The 24,524-nt window shown below is 42.3% G+C and overlaps 14 protein-coding genes across 14 annotated transcripts; 8 read left to right on the plus strand and 6 right to left on the minus strand.

Moving 5' to 3' along the window:
• Window positions 1-331: 331 nt before the first annotated feature.
• Window positions 332-644, plus strand: SS1G_10645 (predicted protein; the record flags this gene model as incomplete). The annotated part of the gene is made up of 2 exons (XM_001588148.1): window positions 332-507; window positions 611-644. 2 exons carry the CDS (start codon window positions 332-334, stop codon window positions 642-644), a joined length of 210 nt encoding a protein of 69 aa, XP_001588198.1.
• A 611-nt stretch (window positions 645-1,255) lies between these two features.
• On the plus strand, window positions 1,256-2,039 carry SS1G_10646 (predicted protein; the record flags this gene model as incomplete). Its single annotated transcript, XM_001588149.1, has 3 exons — window positions 1,256-1,637; window positions 1,707-1,973; window positions 2,032-2,039. The coding sequence occupies 3 exons, from the start codon at window positions 1,256-1,258 to the stop codon at window positions 2,037-2,039; spliced, it is 657 nt and encodes a 218-aa protein (XP_001588199.1).
• A 286-nt stretch (window positions 2,040-2,325) lies between these two features.
• Window positions 2,326-3,446, minus strand: SS1G_10647 (hypothetical protein; the record flags this gene model as incomplete). The annotated part of the gene is made up of 3 exons (XM_001588150.1): window positions 2,326-2,424; window positions 2,477-3,225; window positions 3,287-3,446. The coding sequence occupies 3 exons, from the start codon at window positions 3,444-3,446 to the stop codon at window positions 2,326-2,328; spliced, it is 1,008 nt and encodes a 335-aa protein (XP_001588200.1).
• Window positions 3,447-3,992: 546 nt separating this feature from the next.
• SS1G_10648 (hypothetical protein) lies at window positions 3,993-4,634 on the plus strand (the record flags this gene model as incomplete). The annotated part of the gene is made up of 4 exons (XM_001588151.1): window positions 3,993-4,027; window positions 4,081-4,244; window positions 4,302-4,325; window positions 4,381-4,634. 4 exons carry the CDS (start codon window positions 3,993-3,995, stop codon window positions 4,632-4,634), a joined length of 477 nt encoding a protein of 158 aa, XP_001588201.1.
• An 842-nt stretch (window positions 4,635-5,476) lies between these two features.
• SS1G_10649 (hypothetical protein) lies at window positions 5,477-7,636 on the plus strand (the record flags this gene model as incomplete). The annotated part of the gene is made up of 8 exons (XM_001588152.1): window positions 5,477-5,502; window positions 5,592-5,642; window positions 5,701-5,726; window positions 5,780-5,806; window positions 5,866-5,901; window positions 5,957-6,105; window positions 6,155-7,443; window positions 7,495-7,636. The coding sequence occupies 8 exons, from the start codon at window positions 5,477-5,479 to the stop codon at window positions 7,634-7,636; spliced, it is 1,746 nt and encodes a 581-aa protein (XP_001588202.1).
• Window positions 7,637-7,935: 299 nt separating this feature from the next.
• SS1G_10650 (predicted protein) lies at window positions 7,936-8,097 on the minus strand (the record flags this gene model as incomplete). The annotated part of the gene is made up of 1 exon (XM_001588153.1): window positions 7,936-8,097. One exon carries the CDS (start codon window positions 8,095-8,097, stop codon window positions 7,936-7,938), a length of 162 nt encoding a protein of 53 aa, XP_001588203.1.
• A 434-nt stretch (window positions 8,098-8,531) lies between these two features.
• Window positions 8,532-9,688, plus strand: SS1G_10651 (hypothetical protein; the record flags this gene model as incomplete). Its single annotated transcript, XM_001588154.1, has 5 exons — window positions 8,532-8,576; window positions 8,645-8,767; window positions 8,829-8,859; window positions 8,977-9,479; window positions 9,539-9,688. 5 exons carry the CDS (start codon window positions 8,532-8,534, stop codon window positions 9,686-9,688), a joined length of 852 nt encoding a protein of 283 aa, XP_001588204.1.
• A 336-nt stretch (window positions 9,689-10,024) lies between these two features.
• On the minus strand, window positions 10,025-10,752 carry SS1G_10652 (hypothetical protein; the record flags this gene model as incomplete). The annotated part of the gene is made up of 3 exons (XM_001588155.1): window positions 10,025-10,074; window positions 10,289-10,521; window positions 10,589-10,752. The coding sequence occupies 3 exons, from the start codon at window positions 10,750-10,752 to the stop codon at window positions 10,025-10,027; spliced, it is 447 nt and encodes a 148-aa protein (XP_001588205.1).
• A 341-nt stretch (window positions 10,753-11,093) lies between these two features.
• On the plus strand, window positions 11,094-12,659 carry SS1G_10653 (hypothetical protein; the record flags this gene model as incomplete). Its single annotated transcript, XM_001588156.1, has 5 exons — window positions 11,094-11,133; window positions 11,213-12,207; window positions 12,256-12,417; window positions 12,469-12,555; window positions 12,603-12,659. The coding sequence occupies 5 exons, from the start codon at window positions 11,094-11,096 to the stop codon at window positions 12,657-12,659; spliced, it is 1,341 nt and encodes a 446-aa protein (XP_001588206.1).
• Window positions 12,660-13,778: 1,119 nt separating this feature from the next.
• SS1G_10654 (predicted protein) lies at window positions 13,779-14,294 on the minus strand (the record flags this gene model as incomplete). Its single annotated transcript, XM_001588157.1, has 1 exon — window positions 13,779-14,294. One exon carries the CDS (start codon window positions 14,292-14,294, stop codon window positions 13,779-13,781), a length of 516 nt encoding a protein of 171 aa, XP_001588207.1.
• Window positions 14,295-15,705: 1,411 nt separating this feature from the next.
• On the plus strand, window positions 15,706-16,476 carry SS1G_10655 (predicted protein; the record flags this gene model as incomplete). Its single annotated transcript, XM_001588158.1, has 2 exons — window positions 15,706-15,750; window positions 16,219-16,476. 2 exons carry the CDS (start codon window positions 15,706-15,708, stop codon window positions 16,474-16,476), a joined length of 303 nt encoding a protein of 100 aa, XP_001588208.1.
• Window positions 16,477-17,429: 953 nt separating this feature from the next.
• Window positions 17,430-18,817, minus strand: SS1G_10656 (conserved hypothetical protein; the record flags this gene model as incomplete). The annotated part of the gene is made up of 2 exons (XM_001588159.1): window positions 17,430-18,589; window positions 18,640-18,817. 2 exons carry the CDS (start codon window positions 18,815-18,817, stop codon window positions 17,430-17,432), a joined length of 1,338 nt encoding a protein of 445 aa, XP_001588209.1.
• Window positions 18,818-20,310: 1,493 nt separating this feature from the next.
• SS1G_10657 (predicted protein) lies at window positions 20,311-21,049 on the minus strand (the record flags this gene model as incomplete). The annotated part of the gene is made up of 2 exons (XM_001588160.1): window positions 20,311-20,646; window positions 20,978-21,049. 2 exons carry the CDS (start codon window positions 21,047-21,049, stop codon window positions 20,311-20,313), a joined length of 408 nt encoding a protein of 135 aa, XP_001588210.1.
• Window positions 21,050-23,282: 2,233 nt separating this feature from the next.
• SS1G_10658 (predicted protein) lies at window positions 23,283-24,110 on the plus strand (the record flags this gene model as incomplete). Its single annotated transcript, XM_001588161.1, has 2 exons — window positions 23,283-23,330; window positions 23,835-24,110. The coding sequence occupies 2 exons, from the start codon at window positions 23,283-23,285 to the stop codon at window positions 24,108-24,110; spliced, it is 324 nt and encodes a 107-aa protein (XP_001588211.1).
• Between the last annotated feature and the right edge of the window lie 414 nt (window positions 24,111-24,524).

Raw genomic sequence — 24,524 nt, forward strand, 5'->3', positions numbered from 1 at the left:
ATAGGAAACTTAGCGGATACCAGAGCTTGCTGATATGGGAAAGATGGATAACACACTAGTTATACCTGTAGCAGCATCCACAGCATCTCATATAAAGCACAATACTCCAATTTTTAAGACGAGAAATGTAAGGGTTCAGATAATTACTTAATCTCTTCGACCTGAGCCAACATGGCAAACCAACGCCCGAGGCGCAATGGACTGTATACTTCCAAGCATGGCCAAACGTTCCATATAGAGTGCGCAACATCCTGAAGGAATGAAGCACTGATCTAAAAGATGACACCATGTTGGTAGGCTACGTCAAAGTCCTACACTCTAGAACGAAGATATGGATCATGTCTTCATCCACACAAGAAGCCAAGCACATTCGCCCCCCGCAAGCGCTCTATCTCTTCACTCGACCCAATTTCGACCAAGAGCTCTTACTATCGATGTTACTCAATGTTCGGGTGCTTCCATGCTAATTTTGGTAGAGGAATTCATCATTATGACCTGTCTGCGAGGGTAAGTTGGATGATTGTCTTGTTCAGATGACTGGGCAGCGGCATTGATCAGGAAGACTCGGGCAGCATTTTCAGCAGGGCTGAGCTGTTGAACCTTTCCGTAGGTCCGCCAGGAGGACGATTGGTAATAGCAAATAAGTTTCAAATGCTTGGATGTTGGTTAAGACATCTGGTTGTCCAATAGCAGAACGTTGAGGGGAAGACTATCTTTAATTGAATTGACCCAGGCACCAAGTCCTCTTTAGATCATTAAATAAAGGTTGTTGAAATCAGCCTTGGAGAGACAGAGAAACCAGGTACAGCAATAACAGTAATGATTCCAACACAAGTCTGATGTGCATCGCAGTCTCATCGGCCACAAAAACCAACCAAACTTCTAGAACAAGCTCGCTTATCTAATCTCTGCTAATTCCCTCCCCTAATTGGTCACTCAGCCATACATCCCATTTACGCGGGTCGGGTCGCGTCCAACCTGCAGGCGCGTTCTATCTTAGTATATGAATTGGCATGAATGAACATCATCACTTCCATTTTCTTTACCAACCACAAAGCAATCAGTCAAAATGTTCAGTATGTTACAGACACCCGTGAGCGCACACAAGCAATTACGCCATTATACACCCCATGTCCCATCACCATTATCCTCATCACCTCTACGAACCTCGCCGCCCGTGTCGCCTCTCGAGCCCCGCTCTGTAAATTTGCCAACGAGGACCCACGCAGTTGGGGATTATCAAACGGATTTTATGATGTCGCCTGAACAATCTGGTTCTTCTAAATCTTCTAGTCCGGATAAATTTCCTTTGAATTCGAATAAACAGTCGCCCAACCGAGAAGGAGCATTTTCAAAGAGAATTACAAAGACGAATCCGCTGTTACATGGACAAGGTGATGGGAGAGAGACACGTAGGAAGTTGTTCTTGAGGAGGGTTAGAGAGGATTCAGAAGATAAAAGATGGAAGGCTAGAGGGGGTGATGATGAGATAATGAGAACAATTTGGATTGCAGAGCAGAGGCGGAGAGCGGAAAGGCAGGCTAGGGATGCGCAGGGTTGGGCGGTTGATGTTGATGTTGATGCGCAAGATGAGCAGGATATGCTGATGGATTACGGCGCTGGAAAGCTGACTTTGGGTATGTTTATTCTATATGAATACCAGTTTAGGAACCGAGTTGCGGACATTGGGCTAACTGATGTTTCAGATGAGGCCATGGCCGAAGAAGTGGCAAGAAACGAGGAAGAGGAATTAGAGGCTTTATTAGCATCTATGACCGAAGCCGAACGGCGACAAACTCTCGATGAAGCATATGAAAATGTCTCAACACTCGACGAAGAAATCGGCCCGGTTGATGAAAATGAAGCAGCTGCATGGGCACGTGGAGATTTCCAGCAATCCTTAAGCCAACATGATACTAATGTTATGGATATTGAACGAAAATTCAACGCTTCCTCACCCGATACACATTTTGGTAGTGACGATGGCGATTACGATGCCATTTTCATGGATGTCATACAGCAGGAGTCAAGTGTGTTGAGTCAAGTCCATGCCCATATGGATATGCAAGGAGATTACGAGATGATGGACACGGAGATGAGCTGATTGTGGTATATAATGGTACATACTGGTACATGCTGAGATGATATTGATTATAATGAATTGGGTGGCTTCTGTTAGCGTTGGTGTTTCGGACGATGAAGGCATGGGCCGGATTTGACATTGCAAACGGATCAGACTATCTGGTGTTCGACATGTGGATTATTGGTCATGGTATCACTGATTTGTTAATACGCACAAGGTACGATTTTTGGGATATGGGTCTTTCATTGTGTTGGGCAACCTTCTTCTGGTGCCCCGAACGCTTCTTGGGCGGCAGCCATATCTCCAACAAGATCCGCAGGTGGTGATCCTGCCGCTTGCATCTGTAGAATAGTCAGCAGCGCGCTGCGATATAGAATGACACCGAGTACATACCTTTTGCATCCTCTCCACAATATACTCCCGGTCCGCAGCATTCTCATCCTTGTACGTCTTTTGCTCGAATCTAGCCACAATCTCCCTCACAAAAACTTGTTGTTCCTTGTACCGCTTCAAATCATCCGCAGGCGTACTAGCAGAGTTCTTCTCCAACCATGCCGGGAATTTGTCATCCAATTCCTTCATGGGCTCGTATAATATCTCCTTATTAGTCAATTGCTCCATCATACCCAACAGCATTTTCGAGAAATCTTCCTCACTGCCGTCACCATCCATTCCACCAGCCATAGCCTTCATCATCTCTGAAAGTAAATCATCCGAATTATCCTCTGCAGCTGCAGCCGTTGCCTGGTCACCCGAAGCTTGCATCCTTTCCATTGTCTTCTTGATTGTCTCCTGAAACGATTCCTCGCCAGCGGACCCAGCAGTTGTTTTGCTCTTCGACGATCCGGGTTTTGGCGCAGATGGTGGTGGAGGCGCTGGTCCCGTCTCTCCGAGCCCACCCATCTCCTTCAACATACTCTCAAACTGTGCTTGCATTTCTGGCGACGTCTCGAGTTCTCCCATGAGTTCCGCCATACCTGCTTGTAATTGCTTTGCGAAATCATCGTCGGATAGTCCTTCACCACCGCCAAGAAGAGGATCATCTTCAACGGACGGCCTGCCAGGACCGGAGGTTGTTGTTGTGGAGGCTGGCGCTGGTGCTTTCGTTTCTGGTTTCGCAGTGTTGAACTCATCGAGCATATCTAAGTAAGAATTAATTAGAATCACCTTCCCATGACTAGCAGCAGATATATAATCATATACCATCTAAATCATCTAAATCATCCTCGTCCGGATCTGGAACATCCTCCCACCCTGCAGCAGCATCCCCGGCCTGCGTTTCAGAAGCTGTACTTGATTCGTTAAGCGTAGCTTTTGTCAAAGACTCTGCCAGTCCCGCGAGATCACCAGGTTTCGACTCCATGGTTGATATCTTACAGGAAGCTCCAGTAACCTTCTGCTGGGATCTTCAAAGGTGGGTATTCTTTCTGCAAGCCGGAAGGAATATATCGAAAGTGCGGGGTATGTATGATCTGCGCCGGAAACAGTATTGTCCAGATAAGCCGAACTTCAGAGACGTCTCAAACTTTTGTATCTTTGAATAATTAGATTTGGGATTTTAGAAATTCTTGCGACGTGTGTTGGGTATGAAGATCACAGGACAAGAAGGGTGTTAGGCCGAGGCTGTCACATTTACATCGGGCATTGTTTGACAAGGGGGTAAGGGTTTACCCAAGCTAGTGAATCGTGCTTCTTTCTTTTGCCTTGTCTCGATGCTGGATATCCATTCACGAATCGCGAGCCTCGTAGCAACCACCAAACCTTTCCACAGCAACTTGTTCTTGTGCAACTGGGTAGAAGTACAAAACCCGCATTTATTTTCACCCTTCGAAGCTTTTATTCAACAAATCAAAACACTTCTGCAATTCGGAGTTGCGCATTTGTGAAGTAATTCAGCCTCATTTTCAAAATGACGCTCTGTCTAAATCGCCTTGCGGAGGAACGGTACGGTTTTGCATAGCTTAGAGATTGAGGATAGGTACTAATGGGCTTTATAGCAAGCAATGGCGAAAGGACCATCCGTTTGGATTCTCTGCAAAGCCTATTCGCAACCCCGCTACGAACACTATTGATATGAAAATTTGGGACTGCGGCGTACCAGGCAAGGCGGGCACATTATGGGAGGGTGGTCTTTTTAAATTGAACGTTATCTTCCCGGATGGTATGTACTTTTACACATGGTATATTGTTGTGTATTTGCGCTAATAACAATTTGCAGAATACCCAACCAAACCTCCAAAGTGTAAGTAACCCTGCTCTAATATTCAGACTTCGGTCTAGAACTAACAAACAACCAGGCAAATTCACACCACCTCTCTTTCATCCCAACGTCTATCCCTCTGGCACAGTCTGTCTCTCAATCCTCAACGAAGAAGAAGGTTGGAAACCAGCCATCACAATCAAGCAGATCCTCCTCGGCATCCAAGAACTCCTCGATACCCCAAATCCCGATTCTCCCGCCCAAGCCGACGCCTACAATCTCTTCAAGAAGGACAAGACCGCCTACGAGCATAAGATCAAGCGCATTGTAAAAGATAATCCTGCTCCCTAAGGAAGCAAAGTGATTGCATTTGAGATAGTAAGGGCGATGGTTTTATTTGGCGGGAAGTATCGGCGTTGATTGGGCACATAATACTTTTCAATCATAAGGGGATGGATGATATCAATGGGCGTACCAAGCAGAGGAAAGACTTTACTTTTGATGCAGCTGTCTGGTGAAAGAATTACTGAGTGCCCTAGATGAGTTACAGTACCTCCTATTCAATGGGACATATGAAAACAATGGATAAAAGTGATCTTTGCAATTTACACAATGCGTTTTGTCATATCATGACCCCACCTCCTGTTCTATCTTTTTGAGTCATATTGTGAAAGGAGCTATGTGAGCGGTCTATACCCAGCACCAGTAACTCAAAAACGCAGCAGGAAACAAACCCCCACAATCAACCGACGAATACCCATTATCCTTTCGCCAAGCGTGCAGTGCCCAAAACAAAAGATATAAGATATCACAAAATGACAGAACCCTCGACATACAGTTGTTACGCGCCAGCCAGAAAAAGCCATTGAGCATTGAAAATGGTACAATTTAATTGGTTCCTGCGCATCGCTATCAGTAAAACAGGACTCAAGCCACTTTGCGCACTCACCCCTCCCTTTCCCCCCAATGAATCGGTGCCACAGCCTACATCCGACTATCGGCCCTTGAGCTAAGGTAATTTTGTAGTTTGAGAGCCAAGGAGTATGCACATACCATATGCACATACCATAAAATTGTTGATATTGAAACTATTACTCACTACCCTTTTGTCTACTACAAAACAACTCCCTTTCTCTTCTTGACAGGAAACACTTTTCTTTTACATCAAAGGAATTTACATATACGAATTCAAGATGTGTGGTATTTTTGCTTGTCATTGGTATGTACAGTCTCTACAATTGGGAATAAGTTTCTATCATAGTGGGGGCCCCGCGATTTGATGGATTGAGAGAATTGACAAATTTATAGTCACCCAGACATTAAGGCTTTTAAGCCTACGGCCTTGCGCATGGCGAAGCAGTGAGTAATCTGATATAAAGAGAGGAATTGGAAAAGAGAGCTGACTGTAAAAATGCAGAGTTCGTCATCGTGGACCAGATTGGAGTGAGTCACCTATGGGGAAAAGGATATTTGGACTTGAGACTGATGACATTTAGGCGGAAACGTTATCTCCAACAACACAAGTAGGTTGACTCCTGGGTAATTGCTCTCATAGGTAATTTGGCTGATCGATTGACTGCAGTTCTTGCGCATGAGCGTTTGAGTATCGTGGGTGTTGGTAAGTTCTCACCGCTGAAATCTGGATCCAAATTCATAAACTCACAATAGACTAGAAAGTGGAGCGCAGCCAATTACCAACGCAGACGACACTCTTATGCTCGCAGTCAATGGCGAAATTTATAACCACAGACTCATCCGTAAAGGACTCAAGAACCAATACCACTTCAAGACACATTCCGATTGCGAAGTCATAATACCACTGGTGAGGAATTCGAAAGGAAAATTTGGGACCGTGACTGAATATTTGTTAGTATATGGAACATGACATCGATGCGCCAAAACATTTGGACGGAATGTTCTCGTTTGTTTTATACGATAAGAAGCAAGATCGCACAATTGCCGCACGCGACCCAATTGGTATTACCAGTTTTTATCAAGGATGGTCGAGCAAAACACCAGGAGCTGTATACTTTGCTTCCGAGTTGAAAAGTTTACATCCTGTTTGCGACAAGATCATCGCTTTTCCCCCAGGCCACATCTATGACTCGAGAACCGACAAGGCAACCAGATATTTCGAGCCATCTTGGTGGGACCCCACCAACGTCCCATCAACTCCCATTGATTATAAGCTTTTAAGAGAAACACTCGAGATGTCTGTTCGTAAGCGTCTCATGGCTGAAGTACCTTACGGAGTTCTGTTGTCTGGAGGCCTCGACTCGAGTTTGGTTGCTGCCATCGCTCAAAGAGAGTCTCTGCGCCTGAAAGCGGCTGCGCTAGCTGCAATTGAGAACGGAAGTGGAGCCGCGACACCAACTGCAAACGAGGACCAAGGAGAAGGGCTTGTTGGTATTGATGATGAGAACAAATTGTCAACTCTCACTTATCTTCCTCAACTTAACTCCTTCTCAATTGGTCTACCAAACTCTCCTGACACCAAAGCTGCTAAAGAAGTTGCCAAGTTCCTTGGTACTAAACACCATGATATGACTTTCACCATTGACGATGGTTTGAACGCACTCTCTGATGTTATTTACCACTTGGAGACCTATGATGTAACGACCATTCGTGCATCCACTCCTATGTTCCTTCTATCGAGAAAGATCAAGGCTATGGGTGTCAAGATGGTATTGAGTGGAGAAGGTAGTGACGAGATTTTCGGAGGTTACCTTTACTTCCACGCCGCACCAGACAAGGCTGCTCTCCACGAAGAAACTGTCCGCAGAATCAAGAACTTACATTTGTCTGATTGCTTGAGAGCCAACAAATCGACCTCCGCCTGGGGATTGGAGGCTCGTGTTCCTTTCCTTGACAAGGAATTCCTAGAAGTATCCATGAACATTGATCCACAAGAGAAGATGATCACCAAGGATCGTCTTGAGAAGTACATTCTCCGAAAGGCTTTTGACACATCAGATGATCCAAACGAGAAACCATATCTCCCAAAACACATCCTTTACAGACAAAAGGAGCAATTCAGTGATGGTGTCGGTTATGGCTGGATCGATGCTCTCAAGGATAACGCGGAGCTTCACGTTACCGATGAGATGATGAAAAATCCCAAACCGGAATGGGGTTCTGATATTCCAGATACCAAGGAAGCGTAAGTACTCAATTCTAATTATGAAATTTGAAATACTGACAGAAGAACTAGTTACTGGTACCGAACAATGTTCGATGAACACTTCCCACCATCTTGTGCAGAGAGTGTTATGCGATGGACTCCAACTTGGTCGAAACAGACCGACCCCAGTGGAAGAGCTATTGCCATCCATAACGAAAAGTATAATGAGTAATTGTAATGTGAAGACTTGCTTCTTGGAGTGTCGTATTTATTGGAATGTTAAAAAGTTCATGACCACTTATTCATCGAGGATCTTTCGGACCGCAAACCTGGCTACCGCTAAACAAAATGATCGATGCGTTAGATAGAAAGATGAAACCATTTGATAAAGAGATAGTTGACCTTGCATGAAATTCATCTTATGCTTTCACGGTTGGCGTGTGCTTGAGGACATTAATTTGCTGTTGTGGCTTGACATTTCCTTGGCAGTCTTTAGTATCAATGAAGCATTATTCAAGATTCCTTCTCATGCTAGCGACAAGTTGCCAGTTGATCTTGCAAAAGTTCAAAATAAGCCAATTCGATGCCAGTGAGAAACAGCGGAAATTGATCTCGCAAACCCTCCAACTTCGCATTCCCAACACCAGTAAGAGGTTGCGAAATGATATGATCTTGCGAATGTAAACAAATCATGTTAGTCAGGTTATCTTGTTATGTATGTATAAGTTTGATATATATATATAAGTTCATTCCAAGACTGAATGTAATGTTTCAACTTGGGAAAATGGTGATGTGGATTGATTCAACCAGAGGTACATGAAATTGCGTTGTTAATGGGCAGGATTCCAACATTTGGTCCAAGGCATTTATTTACATACAAGGTTATCTAAGATGGGATGGGATACAGGGGGTCGCATATGGAAGGAGACACATGAGCATTTTGGCCAATAGTAAATGCACGTTCCATGTCCGACTTCTGCCGCTTGATTCCTCACGATTCGAAATTCTTTAGGAACAAAAATCCACGTCTTCACAATTTCATCCTCACTCACTTCCTTCGTACTTGTACAACTTCTCAAATTTCTTCTCAAAACTTCAATCAATTCAGCTCCTCCATTTCTACAATCATGTCTGTCCCAGCATTCACTGATATCGCCAAGGCGTCCAACGATGTAACTTTTCCCCCAACTTGCGCATGTTTACAAAATATTTGAAGCTAATCTCAATGTTAATTGATCAGTTGCTCAACAAAGATTTCTACCACCTCACTGCTGCCGCGCTCGAGGTTAAGTCGAATACTCCAAACAATGTCGCATTCAAAGTTACAGGAAAGAGCACCCACGACAATGCCACAAGTGGTCTGGTACGAATATAATAGGAAAGAATTGATTTTTGACAATCGCTGATGGACAGTTTGTGTGCAGTTGGAGGCCAAATTCACAGACAAGCCAACTGGTATATATTTTGAGAAATTTACTCTACAACATCTCCCTTTTGATAGTCCATATGGTTTTGTCATTTATAGACAGCCCGGTTTTGAACAGTTACTAATCCAGTATACCTATGGTACAGGATTGACTCTTACCCAAACATGGAACACCCTCAACGCTCTCGACACCAAAATTGAGATCAACGACTCCATCGCCAAGGGTCTCAAGGCTGAGATTCTCGGCTCTTTCGCTCCTACCACCCAAAAGAAGGGTGCTAAGGTCAATCTTCACTTCAAGCAACCAAACTTCCACGGACGCGCATTCTTCGATCTCCTCAAGGGCCCAACTGCTACCGTTGACGCTGTTATCGGACAAGACGGTTTCTTGGCTGGTGCTACCGCTGGTTATGATGTCCAAAAGGCAGCTATCACCAGCTACTCCGCCGCTGTTGGTTATAGTGCCCCCACTTACAGCGCTGCCATCACTGCCGCTGATAACTTGAGCGTTTTCTCCGCTTCATACTACCATAAGGTCAACACCCAAGTTGAGGCTGGTGCTAAGGCTACTTGGGACTCCAAGAACACCAACTCCGTCGGTCTCGAGGTTGCCAGCAAGTACAGACTTGACCCACTCTCCTTCGCCAAGGTAAGCAATTTGTGCATATTTACCCCGCCAAACTTTTACTGATGCAAAGGAAATTTTAGGTCAAGATTAACGACCGTGGTGTTGCTGCTGTTGCCTACAACGTTGTTCTCAGACCTGGTGCCACTCTTGGTCTCGGTGCCTCTTTCGATACCCAAAAGCTTGACCAAGCTACCCACAAGATCGGCACTAGCTTCACATTCGAGTCATAGGGCAGGATTGTTCGAGATTTGAGACTTTTCCCGTACCAATAGTAGAATAGAGGTGTACTTCTGATATCCTTTTCTGTGGCACACACAGTATAGCATTGCAGCGGGGTGACTTTCTGTAATTTAAATGACCAAAAAGAGTTCTTAAAAGGATAGATAATAATTCTATGGTCTATTTTTTGTGCCAATATTATGCTGATTTCTTCCCTGGTCTTCCTGCACTTGTTATCCTTTCGTATAGATACGATGGTATAGCGACACTCAAAGATATGACTGCGCTAAGAATAACGAAATTGGCGAAAGTGCTCCTTTCCCTGTCAGCCGGTATGAAATGCTCACTCATCCGACGTCGCCTTCTTCTATCCACATTGTCATGTGTTTGCGTGTGTCTTATTTTGTCAAAGTGAGGAATATCTCCTTCTCGGCCCCATGGCATCTGGCCCGTCCCCATTCCACCACCCATTCCTGTATTTGGCGGAGCCTCTGCTCCTGGGGCACCATTGTCTTGCGCAGCTCTCCTCTTCGCACTATGCTCTCCCCATCCCCCACTTCTGTAAAAGCTAGGTGGCGGTCCTCGGAACTGTGTCCGCCGCCTAGACAAACCGCTAGCGGGTCTACCACCTGCTGGACCGCTAGATGAATAGGAACCTTGTGGATGATGATGAGCTGTTACATGCGCGTGAGCATTTAAATGGTGTTCGCGATCATATGCTTGACGTTTCGCTGGGGTGCCGAGAATAGCCCATGCTTCTGATATTTTTACGAAGCGTTTTGATGCCGAGGGGTCAGAGGGGTTATGGTCGGGATGATGGAGTTTACTGAGAGCGTAGAAGGATCTTTAGAAGAGCTTAAATCAGTATATGGGAGTCAATTGAAAATGAATGAAGGAGGAGGTGATCGTACTTTTTGATTTCGGCCGGTGTAGCATTCGGGGCGACTTGCAAAGTCTGGTAGTGATTTTGAACGGCATCTTTGTAGATAGCAGTACTATGGAAAGGAAATCGCTGTGCTTGAATCCATGGAATCCGTGCGATGACAAAGGGTGAAGGGCAAAGACGGAGTGGCATTCCTCATGATTGAATCAGGAAATTATATGGGAGAGATTGATGGATTGAGAAAACTTTCTATGAGAACTTTCCATATGCCATATGAAGCCTTAAAAGCCCAGTGACGGCATAGACTCAGAGCCACTGACAGGGATTAGCCACAAACAAACATGACTAAGCGAGACACCTTATCCCGATGTTAGCCCATCAAACTTGGCGGGGTAAGCAATTGTTAGATTTCTCACTTCCATCGGATTATTATTATTCTGCTCACAGTTGGACTTTTGTTATTGACGCAAAAGTCAATTACATACATTCGTACCATTGGAAACAAGGCCAAAGGCCTTGGCAGGTGATACACCATGGCAGCACAGGTTACCGATGCGTTGAAGAATTTGAAGGGTAGGTAAAATAACCCTTGGCGGAAGTCTCCGCTATTATTTACTCATTCATGGGGATTTTGAACTAAGAAGCTATCTAGTGAAGGACCCTAATTCTGTAATTGAGTCTGCAGCGGAGGCCAAATCAAATGGAAACACGCAAGCCGAAGCCGAAGATTCGGATGATGAAGAAGAGGAGCCCGTGAATGGAGAAGGTGCTGGGGAAGGGGGAGCGAAGAAGAAGAGGAAGAGGAAGAAGAAGCCGAAGAAGAAGGCTGGAGCCAATCCTAAAGTTCAATCGTCACCTCCACGAGTTCTTCTATCGAATTTATTTCCAAGCGGCGAATACCCTGTTGGAGAGGAAGTCGAATATAGAGACGAGAATAATTATCGAACAACTAGTGAAGAGAAACGTTATTTGGATCGCATGAACAATGATTTCTTACAAGAGTATCGACAGGCTGCCGAGATTCACAGACAGGTCAGACAATATGCTAAAGCCAATATTAAACCTGGGCAAACCTTGACCGAAATCGCGGAAGGGATTGAAGATAGTGTGAGAGCTTTGACTGGTCACCCAGGATTGGAGGAGGGAGATAACATTAAGGGAGGTGTCGCTTTCCCAACTGGTGTCAATCTGGATCATATCGCCGCTCATTACAGTCCGAACGCCGGAAACAAGACCGTTTTGGCTTATGAGAATGTTATGAAGGTCGATTTTGGAGTACACGTTAATGGTAGAATTGTGGATAGTGCTTTTACTATTGCTTTTGATCCCATGTATGACAACCTTCTCGAGGCCGTTAAGCAAGCTACCAACACCGGAATTAAGGAAGCTGGAATTGATGCGAGGTTGGGAGAAATAGGCGAGCACATTCAGGAGACAATGGAGAGTTACGAGGTTGAGATTAAGGGTCAAACTTATCAAGTTAAACCAATCAGAAACTTAAACGGTCATGATATTCTACAATGGAAGATCCATGGAGGAAAGAGTGTTCCAATTGTTAAGAGCAATGATCAAACCAAGATGGAAGAAGGGGAGGTTTTCGCTATCGAAACTTTCGGAAGTACCGGAAATGGTTATGTTCGAGACGATGTAAGTTCTTGTATCATACCCCGGGCTACAATTACTGATCATGTATAGCTTGAATGTTCTCATTACGCTAAGGTCGCTGATGCTCCTAACGTTCCATTACGCATCGCTTCAGCAGGCAAACTTCTTAATGTTATCAATAAGAACTTTGGTACATTGCCGTTCTGCAGAAGATACTTGGATCGCTTGGGTCAAGATAAGTACCTACTAGGAGTAAGTCTCGTATCCATCTAAACCTCTGGTATAACATCTAACAAGAAACAGTTAAATGCATTAGTCTCCCATGGCATCGTACAAGATTATCCTCCACTAGTCGACAAAAAGGGTTCATACACTGCACAATTTGAACATGTAAGCCTCTTCCCGCTATCTATAGAATACCCACTAATAACAAATAGACAATCGTGCTCCGACCAAACTGCAAAGAGGTGATTAGTCGCGGTGATGACTACTAGTGATATTAGGCTACTAGAAGATATGATTTCTATGATTTCAGTTTTCGCATTGCATGCATGATGATGAAAAAAATGGAATGGGCATAGATTTTGCGGCGTTGGGGCTAATTTGTATTTTAACTTTGTGCTGGGGATATCTATTTCCCTTCCAAAAATGATTTTTGAGTCATAAATTTGAATCGATGGATGCAGATAGGATTTATCACCAACTTCCAAGATTATGGGTGAAAATTCATACATTTAACATATTATTCTATATGGAATGAGATGCCTGATTTGATGAAAATGCGTACGTGCGTGCGTGCATGCATGTTGGGATATCGAGATATTGGTTGATAAAACTTTTGTATGCGAGTTTTTCGTGATAGCGAAATTCTTGAGATTAGGATTAAGCTTAGTGCGGTAGTTCTGCTTCTTTTTCTGTGTCTATTTTGTTTTTATTTTGTGTCGATTTTGTATATGAAGATGGGTATCGAATGGTTAGTATTATGTTATGACTATGATAGATTAGTATGAGTTTTATGTTATGGATAGATGAGGTGGATGGATGGATGGGTGGGTGGAGAATATGGAGAAGGTGATGATTGAGGATGTAGATGGAGATGTAGTTGAAGATAAAGATATAGATAGAGATAGAGATTTAGATAGAGATTTAGATGTAGATGGAGATGTAGATGTAGATGGAGTGTCATTGGAAGGAGGAGGGGAGAGGATGAATGGATGGATGGTTGAGGATGTGGTGGTTTATGAGTTGGTAGGAATAGAGATAGAGAGTAAAAAGGCGAAGGCGAAGAGTTGGGTTTCGATTTTATGTTATTGTTTGGGGTTTCCTTTTTGTATTTGTCTTTGGGGTTATCTTTAGCTACCTGTGTATTTTTTGTATGACTGTTTATTTTATTTATGGTTTGATTCATGTTTTTGAGGTAAGATTTGTTTTCGCTTCTGTTTCTGCCTCTGTTTGTATCCCTCCTACTTCCAATTATATGTTTATTCCTATTTCAACTCCTACTTCCACTACCCTCCACTTCGCAAACAAGAATAAACCAGAAAAGAGTGCCTGCTACCAAGAACCACGGCAGTAAGCTCATTTCCTCCTTCCATCAACTACTCCCTTTTTCTTCACTTCTTCGTGGATGAGATTCTCGACTTCTTAACCTTGCTAGAATTTACGGTTTGAGTTTTCGAGACCTTCGTAGGGTTCGAGCTCTTGGACTCTGGCTTTAGCGCATCCTTTTTCGATGATGTATCTAGAACCTGCTTTGGAGCCTCCTCTTTCATATTCATCTCTTCCGTCAATAACCTCTCAAATGCTTGAACATCTTCCGGCTTGAAATAAAGCTTAGGTGTTGGTCCTGAGAATTGCTCGTGATGTCGTGTGTTAAAGTTGACGGAATCCACCACATCTATCACCAAATTCTCCATTCCTCGTATTTTTCTCAATGCACCAACACCTTTTGCGGTCATGAGATCCTCTTGCGGTTTTTTACTTCCACACATTGTCTTCCTATTAACTTCTATTCCAAGATGTTTCAGCGCTTTACACTCGCCAAGCAATTGAAAAGCCTCCGCCCTCTGATCTCCCTTAAAACTGCAATAGATTCGTCGAATATATGCTCGTTTCTCTGCACCAATCATATAGAGGTAACAGTATAAACTCCACGTATCGAAGAATACAAATGTGTTTTCACCGTAGAATATCTGGTTTGATTCTTGGTAAAGTTGTTCGCAGGTTCGCCTAAGGATAAGTATGTCTTCATCGTCTGGTCGAAATCGAGCTTCTGGATGTCCTCCCTCTTGCCGTTGGGCCCGTTGGAAAATCGTCAGCACAGAGGGACGAATTTTGTCGTCTGGTTTACCGTTTCTCCGGCTCCATTGTACATATCGATGGATTTCGTCTCGAATCTCGCGCGGAAGTGCGAGGAGGTGGCACTTGAGATATTGAGGAAGATTTTGGGCGTGTGGAGGCATGATTGATGAGGGCTTAATTTTTAATGAGAATAATCGAATATATGTTTTGATTTGGTGTGAATGAAGTTTCGCATACACAAGTCACGAAAGAGGTCGAGCGACCAATCAATGTGTTCCTTGCCCGTTTGCTTAGTGACGCGAGATTGTCACCATGTCACGTTTCACTATGTCACGTTTTTAATAGCTTATTTATACCTCCTTTCTCTTTGATGTCATTCTACTCCGTGCGAAATGGGTTTGAAGTATAATATCTAATACTCACCAAATTTCGATGATATTTCCTCATTATCTTAGCTGTACTTATATCTTCTTTGGTATATATGTCGAATCGAGAAGACGTTAATATTGAACTTTCGATGCTATTTCATCAATCAGAGCACCGCAGGTAAGACTCGGAGTCAAGAAACATCTTTCAATTTTCAAGGCCGTGAGTTGTGATCTAGTATATCAGGAGATTAATTCCTGAAGAATTTTGAAATAAATTGCCCAAGTCAATGATCACCGAGCCGATGCAAAAAAGGGAAGGTCTGATGTGATGTTTACTCTCGGGACGTTTGAACTAGACTGAATCTCATCTCTAATATTCAATATCATGTCGAAAGAAACGATATGATGTCAAAAAAAACCTCTACATATATGTGGAAATTGATTTAGAATATAATTTAACGCAAACAGAGTTGAAAGTTCTGGCGGTCCCAATGGCTGGCTAGCATTGAAGACGCAGTTTTCCAAAATAAACAACATTCGAATATCAGGAACCTATTAACTCCACCCCATACTGTAGCCATTTATCGGGATCAAAATACCATCAATCTTCCTAACCATTCTTTCGTTATGGACGACTCGCCCGAAACGATCACTTGGATTTCCAGCTAGGAAGAGAAGATTTGGACGACGTTCTCGTTTATTCTTGGACGGTGGTAATGATTAAAATTTTGACTGTTTGAGCTCCGCTTAAGTTTTCTCTCGATAGCAAATTCATTCTTCGAAAAGAAAGCTAACAGCAAAGATTACGGGAATCTTTCACTCCATGACATAATACATGCAAGCTATTCAATTTTATATACCGGTTCATAAAATGAATGTCATTAACTACTTAGATACAGATAATCTTACCCGTGTAGTAAGAGAGCCTCTATATCAAGCATTATTTCCTTCCAATTTTACGAGCTTTGTACTTTCGTTCCTTCTGCTACATTGATGGTGCTTTGATGGCGATTAATGAAATGTAAGACCTACAACTGCATATTAACTCTTCCTTAAACGGCAAGTTCCATATATTGCAACATCCCTAATGGCTTAGACTTCCTTCAAGTAACCCCAAATATTTAATATTTATCTATCTATCCATCTCATCACTACCCATCTATTCCTTCCACATATATTCTAAACAATAAATACAAAAGCTAGACTGCTAAACCCCACTCCACTCCTCTCCTCTCTTCCAACCCCATTCTCCCATACCTCAACTTCCCAAGAGCAGATCTGCCATTCCACTCCCACTCCCATTTCTATCCCTATCCCAATCACCTTATCAAGCTCGTTCCATTTTTCATATTATTACAATGATAACTATAATCACAAATCTTAGGGTATCTGTCGGCGGCATACTGGTAGATATGTGCCGGATCTAGTTCATGGATACATGGAAGGCCTGGCAGGTTTAATTGGTGCTATCCAGCGTGGTCTTTTGTTCGGCCACGTAATTGGTGTATATGTCACACGAAGTATCTGGATTTGGATAAATAGTGTAACTCATCATCTTGGTTTAGTTACATTCGTTGCCTTCTGCAGCGCTACTCTCTCAACGAGCAAGGAGCTGCCATTGAATACGAAAATTAGGCTTTGAGAAGCAGGTTTGACGAAGAAAAAATCACCGTGAAAAAAATTGATGCAAGTATATCTTCTTCGAGTATATAGTAATTTTGAATATAGATAATGTTCTTGGAACTGGCAGAATCTTCCATCTTGCAAAAAGGCAGACATTGATGATTATCACTTCATATTATAACTCATTTACAAAATCATCTACTTTCTCTTCAAAGCATACCCAAGCCTCTTTTAATGATAGCGGCCAACGGACTACTGTTCTAGCTCTATCGTCTCTTGCTCCAGTTCCTTATATGCTCCTGGTCTTGCAGTTTGCTTTACCAACACAATAACCATGTTAGCATGAAAAATGCAGCGTAATGATGCCAAGTCATTTTAAAAACTCGACTAATGCTTGATCGTAGTAAGTGTGTGCCAATTGAAATCTTTGGTGCCAGCATGGACTTCAGATTTATCGATTCCATTTATTGCGCAGGCCCCTCCGGGTCACCTACCGACATAGGACTGTTTACAGCCTCCTTCCGAGGTTTCAAGCACATCATAGGTGTATGAATATATATGTCCATCACAAACAGTGCGACTTCGGCTAGCACAATCGTGCAAAGCCCTTTCGCATTTGGAATTCCAATGTTTGCTCAGCAATTTAAGAACAGTGGACCTAGTGCAAATAGGGCAAGTAGCATTCCTTTTCACTATCATTGCGATGATATATATCCCGGTAATCACCCTGCATCTAAGGACTCATAGATCAGGGATATGTCGAGGGCTAAACCAAAGCTGAACCGCTTGATGTTTAGACGAGAGGAGAGATAATGTAGATGCATGGCACCTTGATAGATGTTACATCATACACCCTTCGTGAAGTAAACAACGACGTGTGATCTTATGATATTGAGAGCAATTTGACCAACTGAATAATATCATGCAGTAGGACAAGAAACTAAGAATCCGAGAATGTCGTTAAGTAGATTTTCAACCAGAAACTGGAATACTGGAAATAGGCTTGGTTCTGCCAAGACCTTCCTTGCCATAGTAATCCATAGGATAAATATCATTATTACTCTTCGCCCAATCCTCTTTCTGGCCCAACACAATCAATGCTTCATATGGAGTTAGTAGAGGTCTGGGAAATGCGTATCCCCAATCAATACTGAGTCTTGGACATGCTACTTGCACCCAACACTCAACATCGCTCATCATAGCTAGTTTTCCAGGAAAGATTTCGCTCAAGAGCAAGTTGATGTAAGGTGTTCCTCGCTCTTCAAGCTTTTTCTCAATCATTGTCATTGTGTGAGGATTTCCCTGGCGGCCTAAAGATCCTAGAATAAGCCCCCACTTCTTTGCAGGTTTTGCAGCTTCAATAGCATCTCTTCTCAAGGTGTGCATTTCCTTGTGATCGTACCTTTCACGAGTAAGTTTTCGAGAATAAGGATCATATCGATAAGCCGGTATCGATGGATTGTGTATCATTGCACTTTCAAGGTGGAAACGCCCATCCCCAAGATATAAAATGATATCGACACCATCAGTTGACAGTTGAGGAGATGTGCATCCGAGGATCTCGCCTTTGCTGAGGGGAGCGATTTGTGGAATGAGAACATTATACCCCGCTTTCTCGAGAGGGGCTCGAACGCCATGTAATGTCGCATTGAACTGAATTGTTCCCACCATAGCAATGGTCTTTCCTGAGGCAAAGTTCTTCTCCAGAGTTGCAAGTAAATGTGCCGTGTCTATGCTAATGTCGACGAAAACATAGAGAGTTTTGATCTTTGTGACATCCACAGGAATCAAACATGAATGCGCGTAATGTACCAGTAAGTCGCAACCCAATGCGCGAGCGGTATAATCATCAATGCAACAAGCTCCATATGTAACATCTCCCATTATAAGTGTCTCAATTCCAGGACAAAATTGGGAGAGAATATCAGAAATTGTTGTGGCGAACAACAGAAGACCTTCTGGCATCTGCAGCGCAACCTTTTTCGATCCATTCGATCTAATTCTATGTATTGTCTTGTGTATTTCAAAAGAATAATTTGGTGGAAGTAGGGCGATCGCAGCGTTTATGTCTGGGTCGTTCAAAATTTCGGGAGGAACTTGGTTAAGTGTTCGAATTCTTCTTGGAGTGGCAACTGTGAAAACGTCAGCTTAGGTATTTAATCTGCGAAATGACACTACAGACCTTGAACAGCAGCACTGTCCCCAGGACTCCCATTGATGCCATTCCGTGCAGCTGCTTCGGCAGCTTGTTTTCTTCCTACGAAACGCTTCTTTGGTTGACGTTGTGCCACTGGCTCTTCGGAAGCTTCTTCTACATCAACAGCGACACCTAAGTCAACCTGCGCACGATCATCCTCCATGTCTTCGTTGTTAAAGGGATGCGAATAGAACAGTTTTGAAGAGTACGACCTGGTTGCTATCAGGAAATTTTTGTTCAAAGTTCGAGGTTGAATATATCCAGCGGGGTGAATGCACGGACTTAAGGTTACATAACGAAGCATGAGCATGTACTAGCAATGGCGGTGGAAGTAGCTTTATAATGCACGTTAAACCTTGATATAAAAACAAATAAGTTAATAATTTTTACATCATTAAATATTTTTCGAATAACTGATAAGTATGAATGGCTTTTTTTTTTGAATAGAAAAACTAAAAATTTGAATTTTCCTAAATTATTGAAATCAATGACTTGGGTGTGATTTTCGTGGTTTTCGAGTCCCAAGATTACCCCGCGGCACGACATCACGTGAATCTTCCGACAGACGATCAGAGCCATGATGTTTCCAAGAATGAATTGATTCTCCTCATCTTCCAGTGCATCCAAAATCGCAGTGAACGCTCATCCCCGTTCTTGTCCTCTTGAATTTACTCCTCTTGCAAGGTTTGGAGTAGTTTTGGAAAGCGCCCATAAAAACGAGGTTCTACCCTACTTCGAAATCCACCATCATTCTCGAACGCCGAAGACAAAAGTAGGGAGTGTGGTTGCCGCTCACATTCAGAGTCAAAAATGTCTCGATAAAAGTATCTTTGCCATTTGCCACCGTCTACGATGGATCCCAAATCAGCCCACCTGGTGATGAAAGTTGCTATACCTCGGCCAGCTAAAATTTTCATGGTTATTCGACACTGTGCGGAGCAACGATTGCATTTCATCAAGTTCAAGGTAGTTTCCGGCTTGCTACTATTGAATGGGATACGCTCCGGAGGTACATCATTAGAGCGGATTGAAAGGCCATGGAATTTTGTATAAATGCACCCATTTATGTACGACACCTTCATATGAGCACATGGCTCCATAGATAAACGAAACAACATTGGCCTATTGGTGTCTGAAATCCAAGCCTTCTGTGCATGATGTCTGTCTGGGACTCTCTGATCCAACCGTGCAGACCGCATTCGTCTGTAATTTTGCGTGACATTATGTCTAAAAGTTGCACACAATCCGGGTCGTGGAGCCAGCGCTTTATAGCCATTCGGAAAATGTTCGGACTAAACTCGTCGCCTATCAAGCGCTCAAAATCCATCATAATAAGACATGATGAACAGTTTAATAGACACTGTAGAGCCCTGGGCCTCTGCTGAAATCCCGCCGATACATTTTTTTCGCTTGATAATATCTAACAACGTTCTCCATGTTATGCAGTCGTTTGCAAGAATCGCTTGCGATTTGCTGAGGCAGATCTTTTGCAATGGAACTCATAAGGAGAGATTTTTCGGAAGGGCTTTTCGATAGAGCATTGTATTAATCGTTTCCTAGTGGCTGAAATCCCTTACAGATGAGTAATAGAGCGGTAACCGATGACAGAGGCATGCGTTTTAGTATGAGTATAAAGATTTCGACGGGAATATTTGCTCAAGACCATGTTTGATGTACAGCGGATGTTATGATATCCGATTCGAAAGGACTGCATGTTACAACATGTGATCGAACAGTGCTGTCTGAATGAAGAGCCTTTCGAATTGGCAGGCGAAGTGCTTTTGCACTGTGTAGTTGGGAAGATGCCGAACTGGATGATTGAAGTGGCTCTTCATTGCGAAGTAGTTTAGGTATTCTTCTTTGTCGACTTTCCTGTCCGTAAAGATCTGTACTTTGCTCTTTGCTCTTTAAGAAAGCCCATTGTGGCAAGAGTTTAGCGTGAAGATAAAAAATTTGACGGAGCATGGCTGTTATATACGTATCTAACGTACACTGGATGATTAGGTGCCAGCGTTTCAAATCTCCCATCCTCATCCTCATCCTCTCCCATTCTATCCTAGATCTAGGATGGAGGCTCTATATCCTTATTCTGTCTATCTTTTAAAAAAAGAATATTATGGTTACGAGGTTTGCCGTCTAGATCACGTGGAAGTGCTCTAGGCTCTCGAGGTGGTTTATAACTAGGCGTCAAGCAGGGAGTTAAGTAATGACAATAATGATATGCAATTCGTAACTATAGTAGAGTATACTAAATGATTGATCTTGAGCACGAAGCTCTATCCATAGGAAATTCATCATGATTATATAGACCTTCGTACTATACATCCCATCGCCTCCCATTATGTCCCACTGTTACGATGGTAACAGCTGACTTGTTTTCGTAAGCTTGGGCCATGTGCAAATCGGTTTCGATTCGCTCAATTTACTATGAGATTTCGGTCACCCTAAGAACTCATATGCATGCACCATCAGAGCATATAAACAAGTATACTGGATCACTCAGGATTACTGGTGATCCAAGGTGATCCAAGGAACATGAAGATCTATATATTCAATATGAATTTCCTTTTGTAGAGCTTGGTGCTCAAGATCAATCATTTAGTATACTCTACTATTAGTTACGAATTGCATCATTGCCATTACTTAAGTCCCTACTTGACGCCTAGTTATAAACCACCTCGAGAGCCTAGAGCACTTCCACGTGATCTAGACGGCAAACCTCGTAACAATAATATTATTAAATATATTAAAAAAATAAATTGATCGAAATTTCGATTAAATCATTTTATCGAAAAAATGAAGTTTATCAAAACAAAAAAAAAATTTATTAAAAAATATTAATAAAATAAAATGCTTATTATTTTATTAATCTCAATTATAAAAATTGTAATAATTTTTCAACAATCCTTTCCTTTCTTATTCTGCTCTGAATCCTATAAATCCTACTGTATCATCAATTTTTTTTCTATATCCTTATCCTGCCTATCCTTCAAATTGAAGTTACCCTGCTTATACTTAATTCAAGGATAGGATAGGATGGGAGATTTGAAACACTGCTAAGTGCTAAACTATCCCCCCGCTGTGTCATTAAGCCATTGAGTCTTAAAGCTTAATCTTTGGTGACCTTGCCCCCAAAATTTACCGGTTTGTTGCAAATCCAATGAGAGAAATAAAGTATAAGTAATCTCCTACGTTTTTCTTTTACAAAATTTAGAAAAGACTTGTTTCATTTACCCAATCGCAAAGGATTTTTCATCAAAATCCTGGATGGGAGCTACTAACTCTCTTCCAAGAAACAAGCGTACTATATTGAGAGCTACTAATAGTCACTAAATCCACTGAGAGAATTACTTTCCTCCCAAAGACGTCAAGAACAAGGCTCTCCAATTTGGAGTTAGGGAGATATTCACAGCACAATAGTCCTCTTTTGAAGGTTTCGTTTCAAGATTCATGAATCTAGGGTCTGGCCTTCAACGTTAAAAGATCGACACAACTCCAGCTGTCATGGATAAGCTTCACTGACATCATGATCTTGATACTATGCTCAGCTGGGAAATGGACAGAGGAATTTAGCTTGTCAAGAAACTAGTTGGTGGAGCCTGGTGCAATTTTATAACGATTTTCTAAAGGCAGATCTTTTTTAGTGGGGTAAGAGATGGCTATCTATAATCAAGTCTAGAACTTATAGAAATGAAGCTAGCTATTTCCAAAAAAGGTAAAGTTCCTCCAAAAAGGATTAGCGAAATAATTATCCTAGTCATTTCTGTAAAGACCACCATAGACAGACCAAGGCTAAAATCCTCCAATACGTCGCTAAGCAAAGGTTATCAGGGATTGGCAGAAAAAAAGAAGCGATCAATGAAGACGATGGTCTAAAAGCCGTTTTTGCTTGTCCGTTGAGCTCAAAAGATAGAAGCAACTCGACGTTTTATTAGACATACAAACTGATTTGATAGAACCTCGTCATACCAGACACTGTTGTGCCGGAAACACACTTATACCGACCATTTCTATGAAACCTTACTTCTTATACAAGTACACAAGATCTCCAGTTATACCAAACAGATTTTCACGACGCCGGTATTAAAATTGCAGGGGAAAGAGTCATGTATTTTTTTCCTACCTAGGTAGATAAAGTCGGGGTGGGAATTTGCCATACAAATTTATCAATGCCTTGATACCTGAACCTCGATATACCGGCTTAACGTGGTTCTACTATAGAGCTCATTTTGGCCCATATCATCACATTAAGAGAAGTGAATTTGAAGTCTTTTAATAAATCAAGCAGATTGAATAAGAAAACCCAAAAAAACTTTACCATTTTCACCAATAGATCCGTCCATATATCTATTGATTTACAAAATTGGACAAAATACTCTGTAATTGTGAAGATGTTATAAAATTACGCCACGACGCGTTCCCCCTATGCAGGCTCACACAGACCATCTGCACGCACCAATATTACCCCGCCAGATCTTGTGAATAACCTCAAACCTCATTGTTCACTCTCAAAAATACCACATTCTTCTTTCTACACAACCGCAAATGATTTAGTTCCAAGTATGACTTCAACAGTATACACATAATCTTCCTATCATCAACAACCAATTTCCTGTGACGCGGTAATCATGTCAAAGCAGCACACCATGAAGGCCATCACCGGCTTCACTGTTCAAGTAACAAACCGATCAGGATGATTAGATGCTCCTTTCTAGTAGCCCTACTATGCAGATCAAATTCTAGCCAATATACTGCCAGCTATTTTTGAAGCATTGTAGTATCTACAAACACCTACGTTGGCCCGGCAATTTCGATACCCGTTCGTCGCCGTAAGGTGTCATGTTGCAACTTGGCTCTACCATCAATGGATTCAAGCTAATGTATAATCCAGATTTACTTGCACCAAGCGGTTTCTTCGGCAACCAAGGTCTCATAACAGTGATAGGGATATGAGATCCGTGGCTAAAAGCCCAGCGAATCTATCGAGGAAGAACCCAACATTTAGTTTCGATTCCAGACTCTGTATAGCTTATGCCAAAATCACATGATGGGATTTATTGTTAATGGTATGGGTGCTGGATACCATTTTTCCAAAAGTTTAGAGGTCCTGCGAGTATTTTTCAGGCTTAGTTCCACAGATATCATATCGGAAGCAATTTATAGACTTTGAGTTTTTGTAGATTGGACCTCGGTATTGGAGCTCAGAAAGTTTGTTGCTATACCTGAAACGAGTATTTATTTGCAAGTGCAAACATGAGCCATTTAAGTTCGTATTTTCCAAGCTTGCACATGAAATCTGGGCAGGCTCTATCCTGAAACAATTCACCGATTTTCCACCACCAAATTTGTTGAGCCATGAGCTTCTCGTTCAATTGTTATCACTGCTACATTTTAAACTTATGTGCTTCATGTCGCTTTTAAGAAAAGATAGGCTAGCACGGGACAAAAAGCTATAGTTGCTTTTTTGAGTAAGAAGAAAGGAGAAGGAAAAAAATTGAATATAGGATGATACATGTTAGCGCAACGGTATCCAAAGAGGCTCTGATTGGGGCTGAAGATTAATGAACACATATGTATTGTTTCGGCGCACATCTTGGCCTTAATGGTGTTTAGATGAATACTAGAAAACTCTAGTAAATTTCATTCATCCAATTATCTCTCGCTGCAATCAAATCGCTGAAAAGCTTAGTCTAGACTTCTTTCTAAGACAGACTTTGTTGCATATCTGTAAAGCACTTCTTCAGGCTTAATCCATGTATAGTTTTCATTTACTAGTAATATAGATTATGGTAAATTCGGCGGGAGTGTCAGTAACCAATACCAACATCATCACATTCAAATGATTCTTCCTTCTTGTCTATGAGAGCATA

Source organism: Sclerotinia sclerotiorum, genomic scaffold (assembly GCF_000146945.2).
Source record: "Sclerotinia sclerotiorum 1980 UF-70 scaffold_16 genomic scaffold, whole genome shotgun sequence".
NCBI classification, from domain to species: Eukaryota; Fungi; Ascomycota; class Leotiomycetes; order Helotiales; family Sclerotiniaceae; genus Sclerotinia; species Sclerotinia sclerotiorum.